This window comes from Hyaena hyaena, unplaced genomic scaffold, assembly GCF_003009895.1.
Source record: "Hyaena hyaena isolate Hyena2069 unplaced genomic scaffold, ASM300989v1 scaffold_599, whole genome shotgun sequence".
Classification (NCBI taxonomy): Eukaryota; Metazoa; Chordata; class Mammalia; order Carnivora; family Hyaenidae; genus Hyaena; species Hyaena hyaena.
This window is the reverse complement of record NW_024081230.1, coordinates 606270-633256: the sequence shown is the minus strand read 5'-3', so window position 1 is coordinate 633256 and position 26987 is coordinate 606270. Positions and strand designations below refer to the sequence as shown.

Here is a 26987-nt window from a genome sequence, read left to right as displayed (position 1 = left end):
ACTGCAATTTTTGCTGTTAAAAATACTGACACTTACAGAGATTAAATGTATATCTCAAAACCACTAATAACAAGGCCAATATTTTCACTCTGGTTAAAACCTCTGACAGAACTTGGGAGTCCAGTTCAGGAATATTCCATTTGAATGAATAACTGCAAAATAAAGGCCTTGCCTCACATGCCAGCTTTCAGTCAGAGCAAGTTTTAAAACCACACGTTTTAGGTTGTCATTTATTCATTAGGCCATACAGCTGTAGTTTAAACTTCTGCCTGTTAAGTTTCTGAAGCCAAAGAAACTTGGATCTCTGTCAACAAAAAGAATATAGCTACAATGTGAGGATGGTGGACACTAACAACCTGCATGCACCAGAGGCTTACTACTTAAAACTCAAGGTGAAATTAAGACAAGATGCGATTATTTTCCAAAAGCACTGTTTTTTATTTATACAGAGTCCTAACCACTTTAGCGGCAGGAGTGGGAGAGGTTCCTTTTTCAATCCAGGGGCCTCCATAATGTTGGTCTGTTGTTACCAAACACACAGGCAAGTGGCGTCATGTTTCTGGTAAACTAACTACATATAATGTTTAGTCTCTCTCTGCTAGAGCAACAAGGTGAGCATCAATCTCTGCTTCTGTAAGAATCCTAGAAGGCAAGAAGAAAAAACCCACAACTATTTTACTTTTTGAAAACTTTTTATTATGTAAAATCCCAAACACACATGAAAGTAGAATAGATAGTAATGAATTCCTGTGTACCTAACACCCAACTTCTAAAATTATCAATTTACAGATTTAAAAAAATCTGTATACCTAACTCATCCGTTCAGAATTCCCAAGTATTTTATCAACTTCATCTATACACAAAAATGTTTACTTCTTTGACATCAGATCTAGAATTAGGTTTTCTGAAAGCAAATTCTTTTAGTTGCAGCTATTAAAGAAAATATTTAAATTAAAGCAAGCCCATACAGAATATATTCTATTTTAGCTCCAATGTCAAAATGCCCTTATACCTAGTTAGCGTAATCAAGTTTGTATTAACCGAAAGACAAGGCACTTTATGCTGAACATAATTCTTTAAGCATACTATCTTCAAATTTATAAAGGATACCAGAACTTTTTGAGGACATAGTTTCTCTGGTTTCTTATCTATTTATTTAACTGATAAATGGAAATAAAAGTTTTAAAAGCTATTGGAGGGTTTCAGAATAGAAAAGAAAAAAGGACACCTGGGTGGCTCAGTTGGTTAAGTGTCTGACTCTTGGCTTTGGCTCAGGTCATGATTTCGTCGTTTGTGAGATCAAGCCCATGTTGGGGTCTGTGCTGACAGCATGTAGTCTGCTTGGGATTCTCTCTCTCTGACCCTCCCCTGCTTGCTCACTCTCTCTCAATATAAATAAGTAAACATTAAAAAAAAAAAAAGAAAAAAGAACTTGCAGGTTCTTTAAGCAGATTTATAAACTGTTCCTGCTGGAAAAGTACTGCTAAAACAAAACACACAACTACTTCCTACAGAAAAGGAAAAAAAAAGGACAGATTCATAACTTTTTAATTCCATGAATTTTTCTTAAATCATTCATGTTTAAACTACCTGCAGGCAACAAAGAGAGTAAATGAGAAGAAAAAAATGCACAGTAACAAAAAACTCTACAAGGTCCAGTTAAGCTTAGTTTATCACCTTTGGCCCACCACTGACCATGACCATGGGTCCATATAACTGTGACCTAAGAGTAAATACAAGTAATAGTTAACAAGCCTTCCAGCAGTTCCTTGCATCTGTGGATTTAACTGAAGTATCTGTCACAAGTGCATCCAGGTTCACAGCAAACCACCTCACAAGGTTCTGGGAGGATTAAGTGAGATGGTATATGTTAAGCAACCAGTAGAGATGTGACTCAGGGAAGCTATTAAGGGTGGTTTGTAGAAGTCAGTTACTTAGTAATAACAGACAAGCATCCAGCATCTGCAATTCAATTAGCTATATTCAAAATTTGGGGTTTCCAGCGATCTCCGGACAAGGTATGATACAGATCAGTATTTCATATTGCTCTCAGAGCTCCTCTTAAGTAACCACTAAATAATCAAAGCTTCACCTGAAAAAACTAAAAGCTAATACTCTGGGAGATGAATTTCTATTGGTCTTAAGCAAAAAAAAGAGAACATTTATGCTTACTTTACTTTTTTAATGTTTTTAATGTTTTTATTTTTTATTATTATTATTTTTTATTTCTGAGAGAGACAGAGACAGTATGAGCAGGTGAGGGGCATAGAGAGAGGGAGACACAGAACCTGAAGCAGGCTCCAGGCTCTGAGCTGGCTGTCAGCACAGAGCCCGATGCGGGACCCGAAACCATGAACTGCGAGATCATGAGCTGAGCTGAAGTTTGGATGCTCAACCGACTGAGCCACCCAGGCGCCCCTATGCTTACTTTACTCTTAACATAAAGGTTATTTTACGTTGCCTCTGATATTTGATATAAATCACTCTGAAATGAGAAGAAAAGCAGTTATGTCTGTCTTAAAGAGATTTCCGATAAATTTTAAAACAGATCTCTCAGGTACTGAAGGAAAAAACTGCAACTGTAGTGAAAAAAATGCTTTTTCCCCAACTTGTAGGACAAATGGACCCACAAACTTCTACACTTCTAGGCTGTAATTTATCTCTTGGCAAATTCTTTAAGCACTTGGCCAACAATATAACTCACCTGAATTTAGGATTTTCAACTGTAACTACTCCAACTTCTATTTCTGAAGGTTTGAAATCAATTGATAGAACAGTAGATAGGCATGTAATTGCAGTCTGAAAAAAGTATCAACATTAAAATAGTATTTTTCAGATACCAAGATTTCTCATTCCAAGCTTATTCAAATCATGAATTAACCACAAGCTATTCATTTTTGCTCCATGTTTCAGTGACGCAGTTTTTTTTTTTTTTACAAATAGTTTATTGTCAAATTAGTTTCCACATAACACCCAGTGCTCATCCCCACAAGTGCCCTCCTCCATGCCCATCCCCCCTCCCCCCCACATCCATCAGTCCTCAGTTTTTGTCAACATTCAAGAGTCTCTCATGGTTTGCCTCTCTCCCTTTCCCCCACCATTTCCCCCCTTCTTCTCCCCCTTGTTCCTCCGTCAAGTTCCTCCTAATCCTCCTATACGTGCAAACATATGATATTTGTCCTTTTCTGCCTGACTTATTTCGCTCAGCATAACACCCTCAAGGTCCATCCATGTTGCTACACAGGGCCAGATTTCATTGTTTCTCATTGCCATGTAGTATTCCATGGTATAGATAAACCACATCTTCTTGATCCATTCATCTGTTGATGGACACTTAGGCTCTTTCCATGTTTTAGCTATTGTGGAGAGTGCTGCTATGAACATTGGGGTCCATGTGCTCCTATGCCTCAGCATTTCTGTATCCCTTGGGTAAATTCCTAGCAGTGCTATTGCTGGGTCCTAGGGGAGTTCTATTGTTAGTTTCCTGAGGAACCTCCACGCTGTTTTCCAGAGGGGTTGCACCAGTTTACATTCCCACCAACAGTGTAGGAGGGTGCCCGTTTCTCCACATCCTCGCCAGCATCTAGAGTTCTCTGATTTGCTCATTTTAGCCTCAGTGACACAGTTCTAAAGCCACTTGTTACTAACAGACTGCTTAATTCTAATATGTTGCCTGCCAATGAGAAGAAATTTGCTTCTATTTTAAGTCAGGTCATAAATGAAAGGGGCCTATCAGACAAAGCAGGATGATTTACACACAACGGTCTGTTTGCTTGATGACCATAGTGCTGGGCACTATGCTTAGCACTTGGGGTAAGATGAGGGAGGATTCACATAAATGATACACCCTTCCTTCAAGGAAAATTTACAGCAATAACAACTTAAATGTTTTAAAGTGGCTTTGTATCTGATGTGATTAATCATTTACATAATTATGAACTTAAGTAAAAAACACCTTTTATAAACATTTCAATAGGACACAGTACCTCCCAGGTAAGTACCTCCTAGCTTTATATCCTCCGTTACTGGAAATAATACTGCCAACCAAACATAAAAGTATTAGATGGTAATTTTTCTTTTGTCACTTACCAGAATCATGTTGTTAGGTCTTTAGAATAGGTTGTATCCCAGATCCTCCTTTCCAAACTTTACTAAAATTTTAATTTTCAACTTCTTGGCAGTAAATACAAGGTTTTCTTAGTCTAAGATTACTAAATATTTATGTAAGAATTTTAGCTTGTTGTATCCGTTTAAAACGTCCCAATCATAATGAATAATCAATCCCCTATCATCCCTGCATTAAGCTAGCTCTGCTTTTGCATCCCAGATAGAATTTCTCTGTCAAGTTATCGCCTAAGCATATATTCTTTAACCAAGATGTTTGTTTCTCTGAGAATCTGGTACGTAGCTGATTTCCCTTTAGGGCCATAAGAGTAATATTGCTGACTCAATTTTTTCACTTTTGCTCCCAGGAAGCTTAAGCCTAATTTGAGCAACAACAAAGCAGGTCTTAGGTCCTGCTCTTGATTCTTATTTTCAGTTACACCTTCCCATTTTATAAGTGTTTTGTTGAAAGCAGTTTCAAATACACTATGACATGAGACAGGGAATTAAGTGATTAAAAGCAGTCCTCATTGTTCCCATGTCAGCTGAATGACACCAATTTTACTGGTAAGCCAACAAATTTGGTTCTGTGATAAATCCAGGAACATCTTTTTAGATGGTCAATTTATACAATGATCTTCACTATTCTATTTAGCATTAAAAAAAAAGTCAGATACTTTTGGCTAACTTACTTCCACTGTCTGTTCAAACGTCCAATCAAATTTCTTCTTCACTTTTTTTTCAAGGAAGCTGGTTGACTCCGTTTGTTTAACTCCTGCTGCAGTGGCTTTAAACCCACAGTAGTAACCTGCAGGGTCACACTTGTACACTTGAGGGCCCTGTTCTTCATCTATACCGATTAAAATCATACCTAAAAAGAAAGACCCTCATTAAATATCTTATACTTTTGTACAACACAATTTCTTCTTAGTATTGTCATAAAGCTATTGTCAATCATTATTCTGGCCATCTATTTTAGTATAGTTTGCTTTAAGAACACTGACAAAATACAGGTTATCACCACAGATAAACTAGGTAACCTGGAAATCTCCACTTCACAAAAGATTTATCAAAGATGTTGTTAAAATTTGAATTATTACAATTGTAACTTATACTTTCTAATCCTTGCTATTTCTCGAAGAATATTACTTTGACCCCTTGAGATGTTATCAAATAAACTTGGAGTGTCTATTTTTCATCTTCTTTTTAGAGAAGATAATATATAGTAGCATGGTAAATGTTCTGCTGGCGGCTGTCCTACTTAAACTTAGTCGTTCTTTATTTATTTGACCAAGGAAGACTTTTTCTTTTTTTTTAAAACTTAAGTACTTAATGTTCTTAAGAATTTAAGGTTCCAAGGAACCAAAATTGTGGAATACACCTTGGGAATGGTGGCACAAAACGAAGTGCACCTCGAGGCTACTTGCTTAACTTCAGACTGCCCCTCTTTGATACTGCTGGTGTCCATTCCCCTAGTAGTCAGGAGAAACCAAATTCTAAAGTCTGTACGTATAACTTTGTTATTACAATTTCATCATGTTATAATGACATATAATTAAAATAAACATCACCGCCAAACTTCTTTCTACTCAGCAAAGTAGGTAATAAAGTATTTAAAGAATGACTTAACTCCTGCTTTCTTAGATTTCTAGATTTGAACCTCGTTTATGTACAGGCATGCCTTGTTTTACTGCATGTTGCCTTGCTGCACTTCGCAGATGCTGCATTTCTTTATAAAGGTTGGTAGCAACCCTGTGTTAAGTCTATTTTTCCAAAAGTATTTGCTTGTTTCGTGTCTCTGTCACATTTTGCTAATTCCGGGAATATTTCAAACTTTTTCATTATGATTATACTTGTTATGGTCATCTATGATCGGTGATTAGGACTTGTTGAAAGCTTAGATGTTAGCATTTTTAGCAATAAAGTATTTTTAAATTAAGGTACATACACTGCTTTTTTAGATATAATGCTATTACGTGCGTAATAGATTATGGTGTAAACAGAACTTTTATACACACTGGAAAACCAAAATATTCATTTGACTCACTATATTGTGATATTAGCTCTATTGTAGTGGTCTGTACTGAACCTGCAATATCTCTGAGGTATGCCTGTAATTTCCTCTATTTTAAGATTCAGTATTAACCAATTACTTTATTCACATTTATAGATGTTTTACCAAGTCTACTCATGAGGAATTTCCAACTTTATTTGATAACACTATGATAGTGATCCGTTATCTGTTTTTTTTTTTTTTTTTTTTTTTTTTTTTTNTAGGAGAGAGAGAGAGAGACACAGCGTGAGCAGGGGAGGGTCAGAGAGAGAGGGCGTCACAGACTGAAACAGGCTCCAGGCTCTGAGCTGGCAGCCAGCACAGAGCCCGACGCGGGGCTCGAACCCACGAACCGCGAGATCATGACCCGAGCGAAAGTCGGACGCTTAACCAACTACGCCACCCGGGCGCCCCATCCGTTATCTGTTTTATTTAAAGGTATGTCAACCTCGAATTTTCTTTACATTTTATACTTGAGATTCACAAAGTACAGGGCAACACCAAAGAGATATCGCTTACTGCTTGAGGGGAACAAACATTTCTTTACTCCAGTCTTGCAAGATGAGCAGGGTTTAATAGATGGTAAGGACATGAAGCGCAATCAAGGCACAAGATGCACAAAAGCATCAAGACAGGAAAGGTCATGTTACATCCAGGTGATGACAAAAGAGCCATGTACTACTGGGCTTCAGATGAGGAAGGAAAGCAGTACATGGAAGAGGGTGGTTGGGAATAAGCTATCAGGGGCCCTGCATGTCATATTAAGGGGCTTGGAATTTACACAATAGCCAACGAGGAATCAGTTCTTCTAGGGAACAACAATCAAAATTAAATTTTAAAATAACTCACACAGCAACATGAAGACAGACTAGGAAAGAGAGAGAAGAGACAAGTAAATTAGGTGGCAAAGGTAAGAGATGATGAAGAAGGAACAGAGGAGACGAGAAGGAACAGACATTCTGAGGTGAAGCTCAAAGACTAATCAGATGACCAGGGAAGGTGGGGTGGGTGTACAGAAGAGAAGTTGAGGATAAAAGTAGGAAAAAGCAACGATTTCAAATCTGAAGTATCTGCAGGCCGTGGAGGAAAGGACTGGGTTAACACTAATGTGGCAGTGATGGGCTGAATACAGATAGTAATTGAAAGCATGAAAGAGGATGAGACACCGAGACAGAGCCAAGAGGGAGAGAAGGACCACAGAGACAGCCCGGAGAGCAAAAAACATTTAAAGGAAAAGCAGAAGAAGATGAGCTAAAAAAAAAAAAAAAAAAGTGAGGAAAAGTGCATCACTGAAGAAACTGAGTCAGCATTTTTAAATGAGAGGTGAAACACAGTGTCAGTCAGATGTTGAAGAAAAATCATTACATTAATTCTCATAAATGACACAATGTCGAAAACAAATGTGTTGAATTTTCCAGGATTATATAATACATTAAATCTAAAATCAGTAAATCTCATCTCTCTCTCAACAGAATTGTACTTATTTTTAAAAAATGTAATATAGTCTAAAAATATAAATCACAGGTATATGTGTTTTACAAAAAAAAAAAGAGCCACACTGTTAAGATGCCTATGTAAACATCTGCATTGAAAGAGTAATCGGGAATTGCAGTAAAACCCCCATTACAACAGCCCAATGTAACAGTGACTTGGATATTTCAAATCACACATCCTTAAAAGATTTTGATAAAAAGTCTAATAGCACCTAAAGCTTAAAAGATAATGCCTAAATACTGTTGTAAAACCTACCTTTATCGCTGATTTATTATAAAGAGTTCCTCACCTTATATAATTTTCTTTTGTTCCTGTTTCTAAAAAATGTAATTCATCAATTATTTGTGAGCCTTGTTAGCATACTTACAACAACCAAGAGGCCTCATTTCAGCATTCTGTGTGTAGACCTGAGAAATATCAGCAATTCTTTTGCACAGCATGTCCACAGGAATCTCATAGCCATACTTGTACTTCCAGTTAGCTGCCTCGTAGCGCGCCCTCTGTACCTGGGATCTGCTGTCCGCTTAGAGCATAAAAAACCAAAGTTTACTTCTTTTGAGGAAAAAGTGAACCTCAAAATCAGACATTTTTCAATTTTCCATACATATATAAAATCCCCACTATAACTTAAGGAAGGCAGAAGTGGTCTACTATGGTTCTTTTACCACCAACAAATAGCTGATGACTCAGCAACAAGTACATGACCAAAAAGGAAAACATACTTAAAGATGGGTTCTACACACAGCACTTCTTTTTATGCTGAGCCCTTTATCAGCTGTCAAAATAGTTTCTACAAGTGCTTAGTAATTCCCAAAAGAACAGTTTTAAGGATACAGAATGTTTCTCTTAATCTTTTTTATAGGCTTAAATTTTCTCTTGATTTCAGAAAACAGAAACCCGAAGTAATTTTTATACTTCTCAGCTACTTCTAACTGTGCTATTATTACCAGATTTGAAATATATGGACTTAAATGCCCTTAACCTATTAACTATATATGAAATAAATCATCTAAGAGAGGGCCTCAGCCCAGTTTCCCTGACAGTAGCATAGAGATATAATTCTATTATACTCATGATTTTAAAAAAGCTCATAATACTCTGAATATATGGATACTAGCCTTGGAAGACTGCAAATCTACTCCTATTACCTGCACATCAGGTACTAAAGGGAACCTTTTAAAATTAATACAAAACTCAAAAATAATTGAAGAAAATAACAAATCTAAGACATCAAGCTCATTACCTGTCATTCCTGTCATCACACAGCCAATGTTTTCAGTTATCTTGAATAAGTGAGTCACTGTGCTAGAATCCAATAATTTGTCCTAATGAACAAAAGAGATCAAGATAATTTTTTAAAAAGCAGAGGTCCTCATGTAGGGATAAAAACTGCTATGAAATTATAATAAACTATATAACAAATGTTTTCTGTTCATTTTACAGTTAAAACCAAATTTTTTAAAAAGGTAGGGGAGAGACTCTGTCTTCCTTTTTTAGATGATAGGTTTCCTATGGGAGAAAATTGTATCATCAAAGCCTGTTTCAAGGTTCCTGAAGACAAAAGACCTAGAATTCCCACTGTGTTTATAATCCCATTGTGCTGTTTACTACAAAGTTCAGTATGTTATTCCTGTCTACTCAGCTAAACAGTCCATAGCTGCTGAGTAAATACTTCTTGAATGAAACAGGAAAGCACAAGCAAAGCAAGAATGTTAATGTACATAGGTAGTGATATAACTTTGTACAAACTCTTGAAAACTCCTTGCATTATATTCTGTAACAACTGACTATCTGAACAGTATTACTTACAGGTACTTTCTTCTGTGTGACAATTACTGCACAGTCTTTCCCTCTGACCGCTACTGATGTAAGGCCACCCTGGTTAATAGCCTTAAAAGCATACTCTGGAAAATAGAACAGTGTTTTTAAAAGATAGAACAAATTATTATCGATTCATGCAATGGAATAAGCAGCCATTAAAAAGAATGAACTACAGCTACACAAACTAACATGGAATGCTGTCCAAGACATGCAAAGTTAAAGTAATAATAATGATAATAATAAATCCTATTTAAAACAACTCCATTTCTTTCCATTTTAGTTCACTAATCATCTTCATCAGACTCAAGTACCAAACTTCCAATAAAGATTTAACTAATTTATCATATCAAGTCTTTAAAAAAATTTTTTTTAATGTTTATTTTTGAGAGAGACAGAACATGAGCTGGGGAGGGGCAGAGAGAGGGGGACACACAGAATCTGAAGCAGGCTCCAGGCTCTGAGCTGTCAGCACAGAACCTGATGAGGGGCTTGAACTCACGAACTGTGAGATCATGACCTGAGCCGAAGTTGGACGCTTAACCAACTAAGCCACCCAGGCCTCCCATCATACCAAGTCTTTATCAATTACATTTTATCATTGTAAAAGTTTGTTTTGTGGTCATTATTTCTACCAAGTATGGTTTTCCTGGGTCAAATTTAGTTGCTATAAATCTCAAGATTTACTACTACTACTACTACTACTACTACTTTTGGCCAGTAACTAATTTGACCATATGCAATTTTAACTGCTGTTATTCTGTATTGTCTTTTTCTCCTACCAAGTTAAAAATTTCTGGATCATAGTTTTTCCAATTTTCATGATATCTAAAACAAGGATTCTTTAGTTTGTCTATAACAAACTTCAGCTTGTGCACTTCTAGCTGCTGTCAAACTATTCCCCAGGTTAAAACAGATGGATCAAAGAGGTAGCATGAAAACAAACTACTCTGGCACCACACAGTTGACAATGACTGCCTCCAGTGAGTAGAATTACAGATGAGACTACCCCTTTCTATGTTTTGTATTTCTATAATATCTAACTCTAATACAAATATACTTTGTAATTATAAAAGTAGCAGATGAACTAATGGAAAGTCATCAAGATAAAAAGCTTCTGTACAGGAAGGAATCAATCAACAAAACTAAAAGGCAGCAGACAGAATGGGAGAAGATATCTGCAAATGACCTATCAGATAAAGGCTTAGTATCCAAATCCATGAAGAACTTGCCAAACTCAACACCCAAAAAACAAATAATCCAGTGAATATGAATAGGCAGAAGATGCGAATAGACACCTTTCCAAAGAAGACATCCAGATGGCTAACAGACATGAAAAGATGCTCAACATCACTCATCATCAGGGAAATACAAATCCAAACCACACAGATACCACCTCACACCTGCCAGAACGTGGAGAAAGGGCAACCCTGTTGCACTGTTGGTGGAAATGCAAACTGGTGCAGTCACTCTGGAAAACAGAAATCACATTCCTCAAAAAATTAAATATAGACCACCCTACAACCCAGAATTGCACTACTAGGTATTTATCCAAAAGATACAGGTATGATGTTTCAAATGGGCACATGCACCCCAAGGTTTATAGGAGCACTATTGACAATAAAGTATGGAAAGAGCCCAAATATCCATCGACAGTTAAATGGATAAATGTGTATAGGTACACAATGGAATATTACTCAGTGATAAGAATGAAAACCTTGCCATTTGCAGCAATGTGGATGGAAACGGAGTGTGCTATGCTAAGCAAAATAAGTCAGGCACAGAAAGAGAAATCTCCTATGATTTCCACTCATATGTGAAATTTAAGAAACACAGCAGATGAACATAGGGGAAGGGAAGGAAAAATAACAGAGAGGAGGCAAACCATAAGAGATTCTTAAATACAGAGAACAAACTAGGGGTTGCTGGAGGGGAGACGGGTGCCAGAGGGGATTGGCTAAATGAGTGATAGATATTAAGAAGGGAAATTGTTGGGATGAGCCCTGGATGTTATATAAAAGTGATGAATCACGGGGTTCTATTCCTGAAGCCAATTCTACATTGTAGGTTAACTAACTTGAATTTAAAAAAATAAAAGAAATTAAAATATTAGTCATAAAAAATAGCAATAGAAATATTTGCTCACTGTAGAAAATACAGGTAATATAGAAACAATGTAAAGAAAAAATCACTCATAACTCTAATCATTATTGACATTTTAGTATAATAGAGGTTTTAAAAATTCTGTCAAGTATTACTCTGGGCACATGGTCTGAATCCTGGTCTCCTATGTTCAGAAAGCCAACTGGTGATGAAGACCAGCTGAGAAAGATACTATCTGTGCCAAAGAATTTCCTTTAATGGAAGCTCTAATAAAAAAACCCTTATCAAATATTTCTAAGTAGCTGTATGTTGAAGACAGAAAATTAGAGTAAAAAAGACTCTAGTAAAATGCCATAAAGAAAATCCTCAAATCTACCTTAGACTCAACTAGGTTATAATAGTTTATTTTTACCATCATTGCAAGTAATTTCTAAAGCATAATGTTTCAAAATGCTTCTCAGTTCTATTTCTTACATGCCCAAAAAGCTTCTATCAGATCAAACCTCCACAGATAAAAACTATAAACTCTGAATAACTACCTGAGGACACCAAGAAGTGGCCAAAAGTAGGCAGATTCTAGAAGGAGACAAAATACTTGGAAGAAAGAAATGGCATGAAATTAGTTTCTCGTTTTCACAGCTTATATAACGAGTGCAGGCCCTGGTCAGGGATAAACAGAAACCCCACAGAAAATTCAGTCTTTTTGGCCTGAAGAACTAGAAAACAGTTTGGGGGTGACTACAGCCACTGGAAAATGAGGGAAAGAAGGGAGAGAGTGAGAGAGGGAGAGACCCAACCTATATATTATGTTACCCAAATCTCTGGCTGCTTCCATAACCACACATACACAAGACAGACTCCAGGCAGCTTAGCTAAGGATAAAAGAAAGGGGCATTTGAGCTGCCACCCAAATTAACTGCCTGCTAGAACAAATCAACATTCTTTGAAGGAATATAGCAGAATCCATGTCAAAAACTGCATTAAATATTAATAGATAAAATACTCCAATTAAAAGGAGAAACTGTCAGAATGGATAAAAAAGCAAGACTCAAATATATGCTATCTACCACAGATACTCTTCAAGAAGACTTTAATAAATGAATGGAAAAAAGGATTACCATATAAACAGTAAGCATCAGAAAGCTGAATGGATATATTAATTATCAGAAAAAGTAGAGATTTCAAGACAACAAATGTATCAGAGAGTCATTTCAAAAAAATATCATACAATGTCAAAAAATGTCATAGAAAAATCAATTCATAAGAAGGGAGACAGAACAATCATACTGTATATGCACCTTATAAGAGTAGTTTAAAACCCATAAAAGTAAAATCGACAAAATCATAGAGAAATGGCTAATCCCATCCAGTTAAAGATTTTACTACCACCACACGGCAACTGAGACAGACACACACACACAAACTAGACATACATGATATGATACAGACCACACTACTGACCACCTTGACCGAGTTCTATCTGTAGAACACTACTGGCAACAACTGAAGAATTTATATGCACCTGGTGTAACACAAATGCACATAGTACCTTTACTAAGACAGAGCATATATAAGAGGCCATAAAATAAGTCTCAATAAATTTTAAAGTACTGAAATCCCTATTTGAAAAATTTAAAACACCCTTCTAAATAATCCATGGATCAAAGACATAATCATAAGGGAAACTTAAAAATATCTTGAATGGGGTGCCTGGATGGCTCAGTCGGTTAAGCTTCTGACTTTGGCTCAGGTCATGATCTCGCAGTTTGTGAGTTCAAGCCCCACATCAGGCTCTGTGCTATCACCTTGGAGCCGGGAGCCCGCTTCGGAGTCTGTGTCTCTCTCTCTGGCCATTCCCTGCCTGTTCTCTGTCTCTCCAAAACAAACAAACATTAAAAAAAATATATTTTGAACTGACTGGTAATAATATATCAAAATTTGTAGGATGCAGCTAAAGAAGGAATTGCATTGCTATGGTGGAAAGACCCTAAGGTGGCCTCCTCTCTACAATCCCTGCCTCCAGGTGTTCACACGGTTGTATAACCCCTCCTCCTGAATGTAGGCAGGACCTGTTAACTTGCTTCCGGCAAAATATGGAGTAGGTGATGGGATGTCATTCTCCTAATTACATAAGACTATCTTAAAGGCAAAAATGGTGTTACCTTCCACTGCATGTTTCTCCTACTATCATCTTATTGTAACATTGTTTTTTCACCTTACAAAGGTAAATGTGTGCCCCAAATGAATACATATGCAAAATTTAAAAATAAAAATATTTAATTAATACAGTTTAATGTTCCTAAGAACAAACTACTTCCAATCACTTCATAAATTGAAATGTACACTGATAGCTTTGGGTGTAAAAAATATTATGAGAGGTAATAATTATGGCATTTACAGATGTCATTAAGTGAGCTTACAAAATGATTTACCTATGACATGAGGCTAATTTCAGTCCTTAACTATACTTTTATGTGTCTCTTTATCAATAAAATTATATTTAGTTTATATATAAACATAAACATTAAAATATTAATAAACATGTATTTATATAAATATAAGCAAATATAAAGACCCTGTCTTACGTCTTACTAGCAGACTAACTCTAGAGATTCCTCTTGCTGGCTCGCTAAATGGCTGAATGACAAGGAACCATGGGTGTCTTCCAGTGAACAGTCAGCAAGTAGCTGGGACCCTCAGTTCTATACTGAAAGGAAATGAATTCTGCCAACATCCTCAGTGAGCTTGAAAGCAGAGTCTTTTCCAGTTGAGCCTCCAGATGAAAACACAACCCAGAAAACATCAGGATTGCGGCCTTGTGACATTCTAAGCAAACTGCTCCTGACCCATAGTAGTTGTGACTTAATAAATGTATCAATTTTAGCTGCTAAGTTTGTGGTAATGTTTATGCAGCATAGAAAACTAATATGCTAGCCTTGTTTATATTAGCAAAGGTCTAAAATCAATGATTTAAGTTACTACTTGAAGAAACTAGGGGGGGCGACTGGGTGGCTCAGTCAGTTAAGCGTCTGACTTCTGCTCGGGTCATGATCTCACAGTTCGTGAGTTTGAACCCCATTATCAGGCTCTGCCGACAGCTCAGCGCCTGGAGCCTGCCTCCTTCAGATTCTGTCTCTCCCCCCGCCCCCAGCCCCTTCCCTGTTCACGCTCTCTCTCAAAAATATATAAACCTTAAAAAAAAACTAGGAAGGGGTGCTTGGGTGGCTCAATCAGTTAAATTTCCAACTTTGGCTCAGGTCACGACTTCACAGTTTGGGAGTTGGAGCCCTGTGTCAGACTCTCTGCTGTCAGTGCAGAACCCACTTTGGATCCTCTTTCCCCACTTTCTGCTTATCCTTATCCCCTGCTTGAGCGCTCTTACTCCCTCTCTTTCCCTCTCTCAAAATAAACATTATAAAAAAAAAAAAAAAAAAAAAAGGAAACTGAGGAGAGGTAAAATATACCTGGTTCCTCCCCAAATTTCCTTATCTAATTGCCATCTAGATCAACTCACTTTCTCTGAGGAACCTTTCCTGGCTCTCCCTGGCTATGTCACTTTCTTTCTTTTTTTAAGAGTTTTTTTTTTTTTTTTTTTTAAGCAATCTCTACACCCAACATAGAGCTCCAACTCATAACCCTGAGATCAAGAGCCATACGCTCAACTAATTGAGGCAGCCAGGTAACCCATGTGTCACTTTCTATAGTAACCTTCTGTGTACTATTATTTTAGTACTCATCATGTTGTACCATGTTGTGCTGTAATTTTCAATGAAACTTTGTATAAATGAATCTGTATTATAATATTACCCATGTAAAACATAGATTTTATAATTTCCAGAAAAAACGGAAACTGCTGGAGTAAAGAATCTTTTTTTTTTAAATTAAAAAATTTTTTTTTAATGTTTTATTTATTTCTGAGAGAGAGAGAGAAAGAGAGAGAGACAGCGTGAGCAGGGGAGGGTCAAAGAGAGAGGGAGACACAGAATCTGAAACAGGCTCCAGGCTCTGAGCTGGCAGTTAGCACAGAGCCCAATGCGGGGCTTGAACCCACGAACTGTGAGATCATGACCTGAGCCGAAGTTGGACGCTTAACCAACTGAGCCACCCAGGCACACCTGGAGTAAAGAATCTTGAGACACCATAATAACTAAAGAGTATCTTCTAAAGAAACACTGGTAGGGTAAAAATATAGTTTATAGCAGAGGTGAGCACGAAGGCCAATTCAGAAAAAACAGAATAGCATAAGGGGAACATTCAAAGATGTATTTGTTTTTTTAAGCCAGAATTCAAATACTGGAAATAGTAATTAAACACTTTATTTCCATCACTAAAGATTCGGTTTTTAGTGTAAAATTTCAGAAACTTACAAATTAGCAAGCACTATTACATTAATCTTCATAATCTGTTTTTGAACGTCCAAAATTATGCAGGATGATAACTGATAGCCCATTTCCCATTTTTTAAATGGAAAATTATAACGAATTACACTTAACCTCAAGCCTTCATTTCCTTAAATCAAAGTAAAATACATATTTGTAAAGTATTAGGTTGACCCATGAAACAGTCACTTTTATAGGTTAAAAAAAAATAGGGGCGCCTGGGTGGCTTAGTCGGTTAAGCGTCCGACTTTCGCTTGGGTCATGATCTTGCAGTTCGTGGGTTCGAGCTCCGTGTCGGGCTCTGTGCTGACTGCCAGCTCAGAGCCTGGAGCCTGTTTCAGTCTGTGACTCCCTCTCTCTCTGACCCTCCCCTGCTCACGTTGTCTCTCTCTCTCCTAGAAATAAATAAAACATTAAAAAAAAAATTAAAAAAAAATAGTCAAATATCAGCAGTTCCCATGGTTCAACCTAACACTAAGTCATTAGGTTAGAACATAAATTGCTTCCTTGACTATAAACAAAATGGCAAATCAACAGCTGTTCTGTACAGAGACCTCTCTTTCACAGTTATCTTATTCACTCTTTCCTTATACTTTTTCCCAGCACTCTCCCAACTTTTCTGGGAGTCATTTGTACAATAGTAGGAAAAAACAGGGGGAAAATAGGAAAGATATTGTGACAAAACGTTCAGGACGAGCACATCAGACAATGGCTCATACGATGACCTGCTGAGTATGACGTTAGCAGTAGCAGGGAAGCATATCCCCTTGAGGACACTCCTCGGCTTTGCAAGGCATCCACAGGTGATCCTGCGGTTCTGCCAATTACAGGACTGTACGCAAGATTTTTCCCATCCATAATTTTGTTTAAAAGGCTGTACTGAGTTTTGAGAAATAAATATGGTTTTTTTTCCCCCTCATATAAACATGGGCTGGAAAAATAAAACTGAAATGAGAGATCTATACATTCTATGAAGTCTGGTTATGAAAAAACCCAACCAGGTTGCACTACTAAGGCAAGGCAGGTATTCTGCAAAATATGTCTGTATTAAATGTCAATGCTGCATGCTAGAAACTTTTTGTTATTAAGATTTTTGGAAGTTGTGTATATTCTTCTTTCCCTAACCTTGGAACCTAAATGAGAAGTGCATCTCATTCCTGAGCACCACCTAATATTACCCTCTTTAAAACTGTGATCTCTGGGGTGCTTGGGTGGCTCAGTCAGTTGAACATCCAACTCTTGATTTTTGGCTCAAGTCATGATTTCAGGTCATGGGACTGAGCCCCGCATCCAGCTCTGCACTGGGTGTGGAGCCTGCTTGGGATCCTCTCTCCCTCTGCCTGTCTCTCTCCCCCATTCATTAGTGCACATTCTCTCTCTCAAATGAAAAAAACAACAACAAAACAACTATGATCTTTAACCAGGTGGGGGTCATTAGAAATCTTGGCACTGGCATGGGGACTTGGGGGTGAATGAAAACATAGTAGTGTTTGATGCCATTACTTTTTGGTGTAGTTATAATATGTATGTATTTATGTATACACACATTTAATTTCAAATCTGATTCAAGGAGGTCATGAGATGTCTGGTTCAGAAACACTATTCTTTTTTTAATGTTTATTTATTTTTGAGAGAGAGAGAGAGAGAGAGAGAGAGAACGCGTGCGCACAGGACTGAGGGAGGAGGGGGGGGCGCGGGGTGACACCAAGAATCCAAGATGGGCTCCATGCTGACAGCAGTGAACTCAATGTGGGGCTCAAACTCATGAACCATGAGATCATGACCTGAGACAAAGTCAGATGCTCAACTGACTGAGCCACCCAGGTGCCCCCAAAATACTACTTTAAAACAAGTATTATTTTAATAGCAAAAGTTGCAAACAGTGAGTACTTCCCAGTCCAATTATTTGTAAAACTCTTGATTCCATTTTTATCATCCAAGTGTTTCTTCCTGACAGCATCCCTCACTGAAACATTTTCTGAGCACTTACTTTGTGAAAGATACTGTTCTAATAAGTACATTATATCTATTAAGTCATTAAATCCTTAGAGCCCTGTAAGGGAGATGGAATTATTATTCTATTTTAAAATGGAAGAAAATTCTCATAGTTGGTATGGAGCAAGGACTTGAACCCAGGAATGCTGGCTTTGATACCATTGCCAGACTGGTATTTCTAGATTAGAAAATTGTCCTATCCAGTCTGTTTCTACCAGTCTATTTCTTTCCTGTTCCTTATCAGTATACTCCCTTCTTAGAAGCAACTAGGCAATGCTCTTATCCACCTGGTAGGCAAATTCAAATGACACTATTCTCCCCCCTTGCCAGACCTACCCAGCAAAGGATTTGCAAAATCAGAATAGAAAAGCCTGAAAGTAGTGAGGTTTATTTTGTCCCACCTGGGCCTCAGTTTCCTCACTGATAACTTAGAAATTCAATCTAATTTCTGAAATTAGATTTCAAAGCTAGGTGCTCTGTGTATAGCTCTACAATTTTTACATGCGCGCAAACACACACACACACACAACACTTTGAATACATTCATTAAAAGAAAATTTTCAATAGTTACTAGAGTACAAATGACAATAGGAAATCTTTCTATTATTCCCTGAGAGCAAACACTGTCAACAGTTTGTAATTATGGGTAACATTTTAACTTTAAATTTATACCTCTATTTTTTAACTTATTACCTTTAGACTACATTTATGTTTTGAGTCCCAACTATGGAAGAGGAAGAGCATACACTCACCTCTCCATTAATCTTTCCTTCCCAGTCATCTCCTCATTTCTGCTTTATTATTTTTCCACTATCAAGGTTAACAATTTGCACTCATAATTCTTACATACTGTCTCTGGTGGATTCTAAAGTTTATAAACTCATAAACAGCATTTACAATATTATCATCAGGTACAAATATTTCACTAGAGAACCAAGTATGGATAGACCATAAAAATGTAAATACTCCATGTTTACAGAGCTAAGCTAACAGACCAAAAAAATGAGCCAAAGAATCAAATAAGCATCTAATTATTTAGAGTGCTAAGCACTCTACATGTATCATTATATTTAATCTTCAAACAAGCACACAGAAAGGAATTATTAACCCAACTTTGCCAAGAGAAACCGAGGCTAACGTAAATGTCCTACACATCACTTGCGCAGGTTGGCTAGTATGCAGCATGCAAGGACTGGACTTCAGCTATGGCTCCAGGGCCTGAACTCCTCACTGTACTGCTTGCTCATACTAACTATTCTTTCACTTTCCTTTTCCTAGCAATGTCTAATTAGTGCCCTGAACAGCAGAATGTATTATTCAACAAAGCAGAGCTTAGAGTCATCTTGTCTAGATATTAAGCTTTTGGACTACATGTGTCATTCCAAATCTTTTTAAATTACACGGACACTATATCCAGCCTTTCTACTCACCAAATCTGGAAGCATTAAAGACTACTTTATGGCTGGATTTCACAATATGGTATAGCAAAGAGTAGGTCTGACTTTTCCTGTTCACACATTAAAAATCACAAAATAGAACACTCCAGGAGTCCAATACAGAAAAATTCTTTAAAACTCGGGAAAGAAACTAAAAATGAAACTTCCTTGAGGAGTTATCTTTCTTCTGTCTTTGGTCATATTTTTCAATTCAGGATGAGTGAAAAGGGTTACTGAATTACCCTTGTTTCTTGATACATTATATACAGTGTATGGCCATATACAATGTAAGTTTCATTCCACGTTATCTTTAACTATTTCTAAAATTTACAGGTGAAGAGAACCTCATTTATAGGCCAACTCTCTTGGGATTCCCAAGCACACATGATATTACTGTCCTCCCCAAAGCACAGAGGTACCAAATTCACTCAAAAATCAAAGGATCATGGGGCCTGATGTAAATCAGATTGTCAAGATACTAAATTCTCTATGGCCAAGAGGTTAAGAATCCCTCACACCATTTCGACCCAACAAGATATATTGTTACACTGAACGAATAAGTAGTAATTTAGGGTTTATTTCCACTAAAGCTCTTCTTCAGGAAAGAGCTAGTTCACCATATCTCACCCACAATTCAGAACAAACTTTTAAACTATTTAGAAACATTCAGATGTGGGTTAAAAGGGGATGCTAATTTCAAGAACAGCTCTAGAACTGACAGCCACTCACTCGATCTACCAGTTTTTCAAAGATATCTTGATCCCTGTAAATCCTTGTAATTTGGCACTTTTTTTCTTTTTACCCGTTTGTTTACGTATCTGTCACTGCCTTTAAGCTGCGAGCTTCAGTAGAGGAGAGCGTGTGACATCTCTGCATCCCCTAGGACCGGCACAGTGTCCAGCACATAAAAGGGTCTGAATGCCAGTGTGGAATTAACTACTACAAGGAAGTGCATGCTCCAAACAAAGGAAGACGGAAAGGGGTGTTTTAATGGCAAGCTTAAGGAGCCAATTATCCTTTAGAGAAGTCCAGACGTTGGGCCCATCCAGGCCAAAATGGTACAAGTGAAGAGGCATCAAGAAACCGAGTCCAGAATTGCAGTCCTACCTTCCTTAACTCTTTATTGTGTGTAGGAGGTGCGGCCTCTCGCCCTGAAGGACTCGAGGCCTTCAGCCATCGGACCCCCGATCCCTGCCTCCAGACAGGCGTGGGAACACCACAGGACCGGACCCTGACTCGGCCTCTCTCCCGTCCCAGCTCCGGCCATGCTTCAGCCGCGCACTAAACTCCAGCCGCGTCCGCCTGCTCCAGGCCGTACCATGACAGAGCAATTCGAGTGGACCAAAAGCGGACTCGGTTCACTCACCTACTTGGTAGAGCCGACCCTCGGGTGAAAAAATGGTAATGTGGCGGTCAAACCCAGCGCTGGAACCACGGGACATGTTGGCGCACCCACTATTTCAAGCACTGTCTCTGAGCCCCGTAGCTCCCGCACCAGGGGTACAAATCCCCGCGGAAGTTGCAGCAACTGCTTCCGGGGCACCGGGCGGCTTCTTCCGCTCTTACGCGCGCAACTCGCGACTCCTGCACCAGTTCGGGCGCGGAGAGCGCTCCGAGGCCCCACCCCTCCTTGGGGGTGGGGAGAGCGGGGACAGGGAGGCCTTTGGTGAGCGCTTGCGTCGGCGGCAGGTGTGAGCGGCGAGCGGATGCCAGGTGAAACTGGCGTGGTGTAGTTTAGAGCTTTCATCTGGAAAGTGGACTACAGCGAGGACGAAAAAGCTTTCTGGGGGCCCCGAGTAATGTTATCTGCCTACCACTGGGACCTAAATGGATGGTGTATTTACGTCTCGTTAGTTTGGGGACGTGTGTATTCAGCTTGTGTCTCGATTTCTTGCGTTCTTCCGAATCTACCCTTTACCCATCCGCTTTGCTTCCTACTACAGGAGAAAACGGGTTGCAGCTGCGGCAGTAACCGTTAATTTTAGGGAGCGGGTGCTAGTAGCTACTGGAAAGAGATCTGGCCAGGCAAGGTCATTTTGGCCAGCAGTCCCGACAGTTTTGTCTTAGAAGTGGAACTGAGGAAATACAGGTGTAATAGAGGAATCATGAAATTAAGTTGCCTTGATTATGAAGAATGGAATATAGCCTTGTTGAACATGGGAGTAGCGGACTGGGTAGCTCCGGGGGAACAGCAGGTGGCTTTGTAAATTGTAAAATGGTACCTATTTTAACTTTTCCCCAAGGCACACTCCTATTTAACCAATATAAAATGCAAAACATGACGTCAGGCTAGTGTTCCTCCCTCCCGGCACATAGTTTGTGCACCAAGGAGGCCGATTTTGCCTAGGTTTCTGGAACTTGAGTGCCTGCTGTAATACTAAAGGATTCTTACCTCTTTAACATTTTCTCCTAAACTCGCTTTGCGTTTAAAAGGGAAAAAAAGGTATAAGAACCTCTTAAGTAGTTCTTAAGGAAGCCCCAATTCTCAACGATGTTAAAAAAAAAAATAAACTTCCATTTTATTAACCTGAAAAACTCCAAAAGTGAAACATGATTAAGAAAATACTAAATGCAAACCACGTCTCTGGCACACAGGGTACTTTCCAACTCTAATTTCCAAGTGTACCGATAAAAGTTGTCTCTTACTTCTGGTGCAGGTCCCGACCCTACCCTCAGGACCAACTCCTGACCTTTTGGGTGCTTTTTTCCCCTCACACTCTGAGCAACGCTAGTGTACTGTAATTCCCAGACTTTGCCTGAATAGTCATAAAGAGTTCTCTGTAGGCTGCTAAGGACGGTAAACTCATTTAGTCCTACAGCCTCAACAGCCCCCTAACCCCATCCCATGCTGATGTCTCCCAAAATCAACTCTCTAGCTGGACCTTTCTCTGGAGCACATTCTTAACTAATTGCCTGTGGGATGTTCTTCACTTTGAGACAGAAGGTACCTCAAGCTCCAATGTATTTAAAATAGAGCTCATCACCTCATTTCTTCCCCACCAAGCCAGTTCCCACCCCTTGTATCACACTTTACAAGTACTCAGAACCAAAACCTTGCAGCAGTCTTCGATTGCCCAAAACTTGTTACTCTGCCACTATATTATCCTGATTCTTCATTATTCTGCTCTTTTTTCCAGTTCTGTAATTCCTAATTTTGTTCACTGTTTATTGTCCCATTCCCCCCCCCCCCGCCCCCCGGTTCTGCAACAAAAGGTCCATGAGGGTGAGAATGAGGCAACTTGAATGATGCCTAGCATATATCAAGTGCTCAATAAGTATTAGTTGAATGAATGAATCCCTTACAGCATCGGGGTTAGGAGTGCATCCTTTTCTATTTAAATCTGAATTTAAATGCCATTTGTGACACTCACTAGATATATGACCTTATGTAAACTTCCTAAGTCTGGACTCCCCTATCTATTAACTTTGGATAAGATCCACTTTTATGGAGGCAGTTGTGAGGATTAAATGAGAGAAGGCAAGTGAAGAACTAAACAAAGTACATAGCACAAAACAGGGCTCATTAAACGGTTGCTGTGATTGTTGCTTTCCTGTCTGGTCAGTAACCAAATCCTGTTGATTATTCCTATGGGATAGGGTATGTCTGCTTTTCATTCCCGCTGCTAGGCAGTAATGGGATGTTTAAAATCACAGACACCGTAAGCCGTTACAATGTCACATGTTCAAAGAAATCCTGATCCCTTCTTGAGGTTACATTTAAGCTGGGCCCTGGAAGAGGCATTGGATTTTAGATGGTATATACATTTTAGTACTCAACCTGGAAGGAAACAACCTCATTTTCCACACAAACACAAACTGAAAGCTACAATTAGACCACCAGACTCCCTGAAGGCAGTGGTCACATCTATTTTGCCCCCCCCCCCCCCCCCCCCGTGTATCCTCAATGGCTAACAATGTCTAGCATCAAGTAAGTAAGCACTCAGATCATTCAGTGGATATGCATGCTCACTATCTGAGTTTTCTATTCTGTCTTTTTTCCTTTATTTGAAGAGATTTGTGAATAAGTGAGAAATCCAGATTTCAAAAACCTAAAAGGTCAGAGATTTTACATTAGAATTTGAGATTTTTTTCCCCATACACAAATGAATTCCTCTGGGAAATCTTTCAGAAAGACAACCCCCTTGCTGATTCCATTGCTAAGGGAAATCCCCTGGAAGCAGACAGACTTGGGTGCTTGGGTGCCAAGCAGCAGCCAAACTACTCACCTAGGTGGACTTCCCCCCTGGGTTAGGGAGCTTTCACCAAAGTCCTCAATACTCTTGTAGCTTTCACATAGGCCCACGGGGGCAGACTTGCTGTGTCTGTGTGGAAAGTTTGATCTTCCTCTCTGTGGGGCCACCAAGTTAGACTTTTTGAAATGACTTTCTGGTTTTTTGAAAAATTTTAGAGATGACTTGACATCTTGTGAGTCTTGGAAAATCTCCTGGGGGCCTCCATTTGGCAAGGCCCACATTCTCCCCTGGGGGTGGAGGTAGGTGGAAGGTTGGGGTTACCCACAAGGCAAAGGTAAAAAGTGGCAGCGTAGATTCCCAGTGACTGCAGACATGCTGAATCACGTGGTGTTTAAAGGCAAGATAAGACTTTAGCCCTTAGCTTACGGTGAACCAGGGAATATAAAAATGGAGCTTATCTGTGTTTCCATGTGATATTAGCAGATGTTGAAACACAATGCCCTGAGTTATCCCTCAACACTGGTAATAGAGTATTTTAGGAGAGTGAAGATTTCTTTTTTTTTTTTTTTTTTTTAAAGTGTCATTACTGTATTTTTTTTTTTTAATTTTTTTTTTTATGTTTTATTTATTTCTAGGAGAGAGAGACAGCGTGAGCAGGGGAGGGTCAGAGAGAGAGGGAGTCACAGACCGAAAGAGGCTCCAGGCTCCGAGCTGGCAGTCAGCACAGAGCCCGATGCGGGGCTCGAACCCACGAACCGCGAGATCATGACCTAAGCAAAAGTCGGACGCTTAACCGACTAAGCCACCCAGGCGCCCCAGGAGAGTGAAGATTTCTTGATGTTAGGGGCCCTCAAAGGTCAGCTGCAGCCGTGACAGACCTCGGGATCTAGCAGCTTGGGGGGACAGTAGGAGGGAGGTAGACCTTTGCCCAGCTCCCTGGCCAGACTTGCCAATCAGGTGCTTCTCAGGGGACTGAAGGCAAGGACCTGGCTCTATTTGTATCTTTCTCACACCAATCTCCATCCTGGAGCTCTTCCTGCACCCCAGTAGCTATGGTTGGCTGCCTGGGAGTTGTCATTCTGGCTGAGTCTCTGGGAAGGAGAAAAGTGATGTCTCTGTACTCCAGTTCTATAATTTATGGGTAAAAAAGAAGGACAAACGAAGCACCAAATGTGGGGGAAGTGTGCTTCTGTGACTTACATGAAGCACTTGGTTATACCTTTACTTGAAAGTCCTTCAAATCCTTTACATGACCAGATTCCAATAAAGCAACACTCTCCTGCCCCCTTGTCCGAAACATCTAGTGTGGTTCTCTCACCCTCCAATACCAATGGTGGGTACAATATGATGTCTGTCAACATAGCAGTCACACAACTGTCATTTCCATTCTGCTCCATCCTTTCCTTACCAGTCAATATAATTCTGTGCCTGGATTCTGTTAGTCATCACCAATATTGAGAATGCTGTCCTTTGATTTGAAAGGGAATAAACTTGCATCAGCCTAACCCAAAGGACAATTAGCTAAAACTATCCAGGAATCCCCCACCCCCTTTCTATAGAGCCAAAACTTTTTTTCTTGAGCCAAAACCTTTAGCTTTCAGTTTACCCTTGATTTTTAGCTATAACAACGTCAGTATTATCCTCTTACAACTTTTAAGGTTTCTCTTGCTTTCTCAAACTCCCCTTAAATGAAGATGCAATGCTCAACTGATCTCTTGTTTCTGGAAACCAACGATCTTGAGAAACACTGAGAGTTCTCATGGGGCTCCCCAGAATACTGGAAGAAGCAATGGAAGACCCCAGCTGGCTTGGGCTTAACCGTTGGTGGTTTTTAACATACAACTTCCCCTTAGGCATGATAACACAGGAAGCCCTGCATAGCTTGAGAGAACAGCAAATGTTCCAGTGAAAAATCTAAAGGGGAAGGGAGGGGTCTGAGTCTTGAACACGGTCAGGCTTTCCTCTGAGCGTCAGAAGTGCTGAATTACAATGTGAGCCTTGCCACAGACTACCTGATGACCATGACCTCGGTTTCTTCTTCTCTCAAACAGGCAAGCATGTTATACCCACCTTAAAGGCACAGAGAAAAAAATATTAACCACTGCCGTGAAAATAAGCCACCTACTAATAGACCTGAACTTAGCGTCTGTCTTTGTAAAGGGGGACCACTGGTGAATACAAGACTGGATTGTTGGCTATTTTGCTTTGCTCTCTCCCTAGTGCAGAAGGAAAGCAAGTACTGCATCAACCTGCACTGCACTCTGCTATTGTTCAGAAGTGAAAGTCTATTTTCTTAACTTGGAGAGTAGCCAGTTCTTACCCACCCTGTCTCTCTCTCTCTCTCTCTCTTTCTCTCTCTCACACACACACACACACACACACACTCACACACACACACGCAGCCTCACCCACGGGCTGCGGACAGTGGGGTGGGAACTCTAAGGATCAATCGGTTCACTGATAAGCTTTTCATACGTATCTTCTTGAGCTCTTTAGGAATGTTATTTAACTTTACTCACTCTGCTCGCCACCCTCGCCCTTACCCCCCTTTCCGCCCCCTTGTCAGGCGGGGAAAAGGAGGTCCAGAAGTCGGTCAGCAGCAAGAGACTGAGTTAAGAACAGAGAGGAAATAAGACTCAGCAGCCTTCCCATTCGCCTACAGACACTTCCTCTTCCTTGAGGTTTCCTAATTGGTTCCTCTAATTCCTGTTCTCTTACCACAAAATTAAGTCATCTCAGATCCTCAGAATGAGCCAGCCTCTCTCAGGGTAACTGGGGAGAGAGCAAATGAATGAGGTTTCTGATCATGATAACCAATATTTTCAGTCACTGATTTAGGAACTAGTTCTTGAGAAGCCAGTTATTGATGGGAAAGCGAGAGAGTGCTCCAGTCTTATTTTCTCTTTGCTTTGAAATGATATGATGGACCTCAGCTGAGACCCCCAAATTTCACCCTGAATGCATTTTGTCCACAGTGGCAAAACAAAGGCAACTTTCAAAAATCAACAGGACAACAGATCTAAAACATTTCCAAGAGTAAAAATTCTGGAATGAGGTCTTACAGGTGTATAGCAAATTTTATTCCAGTTATCATAGTGCATGTACATAATGATGCCTAATGCATCATACCAAATTCATATCAGACATAGGGGGCTTAAATGGTAACGATTATAGAGGGTGGCAGTGAGAAGTTATTATTTCTCGAGGATTAAAGCTTCAGACACCAAAGACTATGTTCTTGAGTTAGGCAGCTCACACACAAAATACCATGGAGCAAGAGGGGAATTCACTCAAAGGAGAAGTGGGAATTGGGGGTAAAAATCAGGAAGACACTTCCGAACAACTTCTCCAAAGTCATTCAACAAACATGTATTGAGCCCCCTCCATGAGTAAGAAGCTGGGCTGGCTGCTC

At 39.3% G+C, this 26987-nt stretch overlaps 1 protein-coding gene across 1 annotated transcript; it reads right to left on the bottom strand.

Moving 5' to 3' along the window:
* Positions 1–414: 414 nt before the first annotated feature.
* Positions 415–20916, bottom strand: PSMA6 (proteasome 20S subunit alpha 6). Its single transcript, XM_039257010.1, has 7 exons — positions 20749–20916; positions 9461–9555; positions 8895–8976; positions 8019–8174; positions 4797–4975; positions 2705–2799; positions 415–642 (listed from the first exon to the last, which is right to left on the bottom strand). The coding sequence occupies exons 1-7, from the start codon at positions 20822–20824 to the stop codon at positions 585–587; spliced, it is 741 nt and encodes a 246-aa protein (XP_039112941.1). The 5' UTR covers positions 20825–20916; the 3' UTR covers positions 415–584.
* Positions 20917–26987: the final 6071 nt, after the last annotated feature.

Bases quoted from the DNA above. Each gene is read 5' to 3' on its own strand.
- PSMA6 (XM_039257010.1), bottom strand. From the start codon at position 20,824: ATGTCCCGTGGTTCCAGCGCTGGGTTTGACCGCCACATTACCATTTTT. The intron at 9,556-20,748 runs GTGAGTGAACCG...TCTATTTTCCAG, and splicing joins GGGTCGGCTCTACCAAGTAG to AGTATGCTTTTAAGGCTATT. The intron at 4,976-8,018 runs GTAAGTATGCTA...CTTTCTTTTTAG, and splicing joins AATGAGGCCTCTTGGTTGTT to GTATGATTTTAATCGGTATA.